The sequence below is a fragment of the Cnephaeus nilssonii genome (assembly GCF_951640355.1).
Source record: "Cnephaeus nilssonii genome assembly, chromosome: 12".
Classification (NCBI taxonomy): Eukaryota; Metazoa; Chordata; class Mammalia; order Chiroptera; family Vespertilionidae; genus Cnephaeus; species Cnephaeus nilssonii.
In genome coordinates, this window is record NC_137083.1 from 25,968,235 (window position 1) to 25,974,234 (window position 6,000).

At 36.0% G+C, this 6,000-nt stretch overlaps 1 protein-coding gene across 3 annotated transcripts in view; it reads left to right on the plus strand.

The window, feature by feature from the left end:
* Positions 1–6,000, plus strand: part of SGCE (sarcoglycan epsilon) — a 67,663-nt gene that overhangs the window by 15,840 nt on the left and 45,823 nt on the right. For 2 of the 3 annotated variants that reach the window (XM_079786291.1, XM_079786290.1), the window contains exon 2: positions 104–211. The exons of the other annotated variant lie outside the window; for it this stretch is intronic. In XM_079786291.1, the coding sequence (XP_079642417.1) occupies positions 104–211 (108 nt within the window). The remainder of the gene's footprint in view (positions 1–103; positions 212–6,000) is intronic. 3 annotated transcript variants of the gene reach the window in all.

Genomic DNA, 6,000 nt, shown 5'->3' on the forward strand with positions numbered 1-6,000 from the left:
TGGGCTGGAGGCATTCTGATCCCAATGAATAGTAGGTAATCTATGAGAGTCATTTTAATTTAACATTAATTTCATTTTTTGTGCATTTGTTTTATCTGAAAAGCTTTTTTATTAAGCTCTGCTGATGGCATAAGTGGAACAGTTAACTGGAAGACCCAACAGGCCAACAATTTTATTATCAGCAGAAAAATGGCTGCTGGGAAGAAACATGGTGAGTTTAGGTTGTAAATCTGAATCCCTTTTGGGGAGTCAGTTAAATGTCTGCTTCCAATATCCCTTCTCCTCTTTTTAGTCCTGTGTGGGTTTTTTTTAAGTCAATCTGAAAAAGATTAAAATTTGTTTTCCTAATCTTCTAAAACTTCCGATTCCCTGTGTTCTTAATCCATTATTTCCCAAGTGTTTTTCCTTTGTGATAGTTATATGCTTTTTTTTAAAAAAAACTAAAAATAATTATGTTTTTAACCTATTGTTGCCCCTTATCCAGTCACTGGCTTGCCACTTATAAAAATTGTCCCAGTGTGGTTATTATAACAATTAACATTGAAAAACATTAAGACGTACATTTAACATAAATCATTTTAAGACAGTATTTATATAACCTTAGAAAAGTGGTCATAAAATGTTTTGGCTAATTGTGGATGATTTTTTGAATGATTTTTGTGCAAAACCATATTGATATGTTTTGCAATTAAATAATTTGATGCCAATTGTTTTGTTTTGAAAGATGACCTGACCCTTGAATGATTTATTGTTCCTTTTCATTTTTTCTTTTATATGGATAAATGTGTCCATTAGCAATATGCCAAGACCTTTGAAATACTGCATTTCATCAGGGAGAAAAATATTAATAACCAAATATTAGTTGTTTTCAAAATATCAATTATTATAAGTTTTCAGTTAGTGTTATATTTCTTGATTATTTACCTTTATGATCCCTCTTGCACCTCATTCCTCGCCACTACCACTACACGTACACACAATTTTGACTATATGTGGTCATGAACATTAGTAGAATAGTAGCCTGGTTTTTATAACTTTGGGGCAACTAAAGTGTCTATAAAAATAACAATTTTAAAATATTTTGAAAAGCATAGCAATTTTATGTGCTCAAATGGCCTTACTGCCAAATAAAATCTGGGTACCTTGTAGGAGCGATTCCTGGCTTACCTCATTTTATTAATACATTCTTCAAGTTGGGGGTCACTAACTTTTTTCCTGCCAGCACCAAATTATTCCACAGCTGGAATCTTCTATTCCCAGATTTATTTCAGAGTAAGACAGAAGATCCCATTGTTTTCCTACCCAGCTTCTTTGAAACAAACCAATAAACATCTTTGCATTTTTAAGTAATTTCCATTGCTAATATCGATAAGAAAATATAGTTTTATTATAAGAACTTCCCATGAAAAGATCACAAAAATTTGTTTTATAAAACACTCGATGTACTTGTTCCAGGACTTAAGCCCATTGTGTCATAGTCTGCTCCCCAGACCCTCCTTAGATATTCTCATGGGATTCTCCCTGGCTTCTTTAAGGAAATCACCCCTGACTACCCTTATCTGGCTGGTTCCTCAATCAAGCTGAGGGCCTTCGGCTTCTTTGGCACATCCACTCCTCCTGTTTTCTAGACTTTCTGGTCCTGCTCATCAGGTGGCCCTCGTTGTTGCCATCTGCAAGATGCTCCTCTCCTCTGCCATCTCCCAAAGACTTGGGACTTGCCTGATTCTGGTGACCCACTCAAGATTCCCAAAGACTCTTTCCCTGGACTTGACACCATTTTGTCCTAAATTGCAGTTATCATTTCCTTTTTCTTCAATTTCTTCTCTTTAACTTTGATCCCTAGAATTTCTGTCCTCTTTGAGCATGTCCCTTCATTTCCTATTTCATTTGCCAAAAAGGAACTCTCTAACCAGCTGTTAAACCCAGTTGAGTTGTCTACTGTGGTGTTGTTCTTGGGGAAATTCACTATTCCAAGACCTTTAATAGAGGTATTATCTCTTCCTCTTTCAAACTTCATGCTGCTATTTGACGTCAAACTGATTTTCTCCTTGGGACTTGAAAGATAACCGTACTTTTCAAAATAGAAATGAGCAATACGTCTTGAACCTATTGAGGTAACCAGTTCAGGTTACTACATTATGTTTATTTCTTCAGTTTCTCTTGAACTCATCCTTTAGCTTCTTCTCCCTTTCTGGTATCCTTGTCCAATTTAAATTCTATTATTGTGGTTCTGATTATCAAATATCTTATACAGAGAATAATAAGGTTCATCAACCATGTGAACAGAATTGTTTCTAATATCTTATATAGCAAGGGTATTTTATTTTATTTTTAATATATTTTATTGATTTTTTACAGAGAGGAAGGGAGAGGGATAGAGAGTTAGAAACATCGATGAGAGAGACATCGATTCAGCTGCCTCCTGCACACCCCCTACTGGGGATATGCCCACAACCAAGGTACATGCCCTTGACCAGAATCGAACCCTTCAGTCTGCAGGCTGACGCTCAATCTACTGAGCCAGACCGTTTAGGGCTAGCAAGGGTATTTTAAATGGTATCTCAGATCTATCACATGTTCTGTGAAATTTTTTTTACAATTTCAAGAGAACACAAAAGATTATAAGAGAATTTAAATAGGGAAATAAGCTTAGCAATTATATTTTTTGTATAACTTTCTTTTTAAATAGTGTTCCAATTCTTAATTTTAGCAATGGGTGGTGCCTTATCAGTAAATAGGATTTTGAGGAATTTAAATGTCTCAAACCAATACTTTTGGTATCATTCTACCTTGATACACATGAAGTGGTTGCAAAAATCAGAATGAACACTCTAAATATGGATTCTTTTTTATTTTTCCTGGGGTGAGGGTAGAGGAACTTAAAATTTACCCCTGGAACAATTTAAATAAAAAGGAATAAGCCTTTGCATTACTCATTTATATGCTTCACTTAAATAAACATTTTCAAATTCTACTTTCTTACTTAGGGCAACTCATGTTCTGAAATGGGTTCGTCTTAGGTTTACAGATAAACTTCCATTGCTTTCTTCCCTAAGAAAGAGAAAATCAAAATGGTCTTGTGCTGATTTTCTAACTATTTTCAACTCAAATGTTAAACTTTAATTAGACATTCATGGGAATGAAGTAATATGTGAGTCACATAATTGGGTAGGGTTCTCTATTGCCACCTTAAAGGAGGCTCCTTCTTAGCTATTGCCAGTCAAGGGATTGCATGGCTCAAAGACAGAAATATCTCTCTGGCTGACCTTTTACCCCTCTTTCATTGGAGAGGAGCAGGAAGTGCTCTTAGGACTTAAGATGGATTCTTCTTTGCCTCAGAAAGGTGGCAAAGCCAGGAGGAAGGATCACCATGTTAGGACTTCAAAAAACCATCAACCAGAGATGTGAGTTTCTCTTTCTGGACTCTTAGCTATGAGGGCTGAAATGTCTCAATTTTATTTTCTTTCTTTAAACAAAAGAAACTTTAGGTTTGTTTCTTGAAATAGTTATTGTCAACTCACTTTTTCCAATGGTGCATTGTAATTATGATAACTTCATAAAATAATGGAATGATCTTTGATTATCTGGTCAAATTCTGACTCGTCAAAAAAAAAACAAAAACCAAGAGAGATAATTAAGAAAGTTATGCAACATAATTAGCTTACTGTGGTAGATTGTAATAATATAATATACAGCCACCAAATGTATTTATGTTTTCATACAAAATTCATGATTCATTGATTCAAGTCCTGGCTCTTCCTCTTACTAGTTCAGTAGCCTTGAATCTGTCTGTCTTGCTTGTTTCAGTTTTGTTATGTATAAAATGAAAGACTGAACTCTCCGGGAGAGCAAGGCATGCGAACTCCAACTGGTGGTATCTGTCAGGAGTTCTCAGTTAAGTAGAAGCTGCGGCCATATCCCAATAGTAAGTAATGCTAAGATCTGCCTCTTTGTAGGAGAGATGGTTAGCATGGCCGGGCAGGATGACATGTAAAGTCCTTTCAACTACAGCGTTCTCTGAGACTTTGTTTATTGATCACCAATTCATAATGGTTTGCAGCCACTTTCCAAATGACATTTAAGAAAAAAAAAAACCACAGCAAAACAAACGTTGTTATTAATGTGAAAAATCAAGATATTTAACTCTAGTTGAGAGAAATGGTTTCAGTAAGTGGCTTCAGTTGGAGGTGACAGTGGGGGAGGGGGGACGAGTGTCATGAAGAAACCCTCTGCTTTTTGTAGAAAAAGTGGTGGTTTCTCTTCTGCCTCGTGTAAAGAAAAGTGGCCATATCTCTTAGAAGAATGAAATTTAAAAAGGCAGTTTAATGCCTTCCCTGTGATTAATTCTACAGCCAAGGCATGGGCTATCTGTGACTAAGGGAGCGGGGCTGGGTGGAGGTCAGTAAAGGGGGGAAGCGGGGGACATCTGTAATAGTGTCAACAATAAAAAAGAAAACATTAGCTGACCCACCCCCCCGCCCCCAAATGAGTGAACTGCAGCACTTTGATGTTGAGTAAACTCATAGGTGAAAAGCAGACTCCTGAGAAAAGCTTGTTTCAAAGCCAAGATTTTTAAAGCTGGATTGATAAAACACAAGGTAAATCTTAGAGGGGGGGGGCGGGGGGGGGGAAAGCAAGACAGGTTGTGTACCTGGCTGGGTATTGATGTGCCTCAAAATACTTTTCTACAGCAATTATTTGATTTAGTAATTATATTTCAATTTGACTATAGAAATAACACATTAAAAAATAAATTAGGGAGGAAACCTTAAACATCAGCTTCTGTAAACCCTGAAATGAGTTGTTGATGCAGAGATAGCAAATGGATTCATCTCTCATAATCAATTCTGATGAATCGCTAGCAGCTTCTTGGAGTGCTCGTGGGTACAGGGGCTCAGGGACTCATACAGAGCTTTTCGCTGTTAAAACTGTAAAATATAAGACAATCCTTATTTTTCCTGCCGGTGCTTACAATTTTTAATTATCAGAGATGATCGTATAGTTAAATAAGTTTAGCAATTGTATTTTGGGTGTAACTTTCTTTTTAAAAAATATTCTAATTCTTAACGTTTGCAATCTTCTGTGAAAAGGATTTTGAGGAATTGAGATGTCTGTTTGCTCAGGCAAAAGTTAATTTTTAAAGCCATATCAGGTAAGTGGCTTTTCAGTATTATCTTTATATCTTAAACATATTAAAAAGTATTCTTCTTTATTCTTATCCAAATTTCCCCCCAAATAATACTTACTATTCAGGCAATCGTATAAACAGTTGGGATATTTCCACTATATTATGTAAATAATTTGTTCTCATAAAGCACCCTTGTCATGCTTCCCAATGATTAGCTTATATCTTAAAACTCCCTGAACATGAGAGACAAATGAACAAAATTGAAATGCTTTTAGAAACAGACTTTAATTTCTTATTAATACATTATTAATTAGAATGTGATAATATTTGTAGGCTGATTTAGCTATTGCTAAGGGCAATAAATCACTTAATCAATAGATCTCTTTTGTTTCAGTTATGCAGTATGTTTCCCACACATCAAATATGTAAGAAATTATTTTATACGATGCATTAAATTCATTCCCTCTGAGTTGACAGTTCGTGTTTACGGAACAGATGGATTGAGTTAAGACTTTCTAGGTATGCTTACTTCTGAATGCATTTAATACATGGAGTTTATGTTGCCATCTCCACACGTAATGCCTATACCCCCATTGCAGCAAGATCGTCTATTCAGAAGTCTACTGCGTCCACTAAGAACCAGGATAGATGCCACAATAGATGCTGCAAATGCAGGCTCCTGTTTTTCACATCTAGCAGAACGTGTGCTGAGGCAGGTACAGATTTATTCCTACCTTAACACGCAAGCCCACCTCATTTGGAAGTCTGCTTTCTAAACTGCAGCAGATAAACAGTGGCAAATTAGAGGGGCTCGAGAAGCTGATATAGGAACCATACTGATGCAATGAGAAATGACAGCTGACAACGTGTCC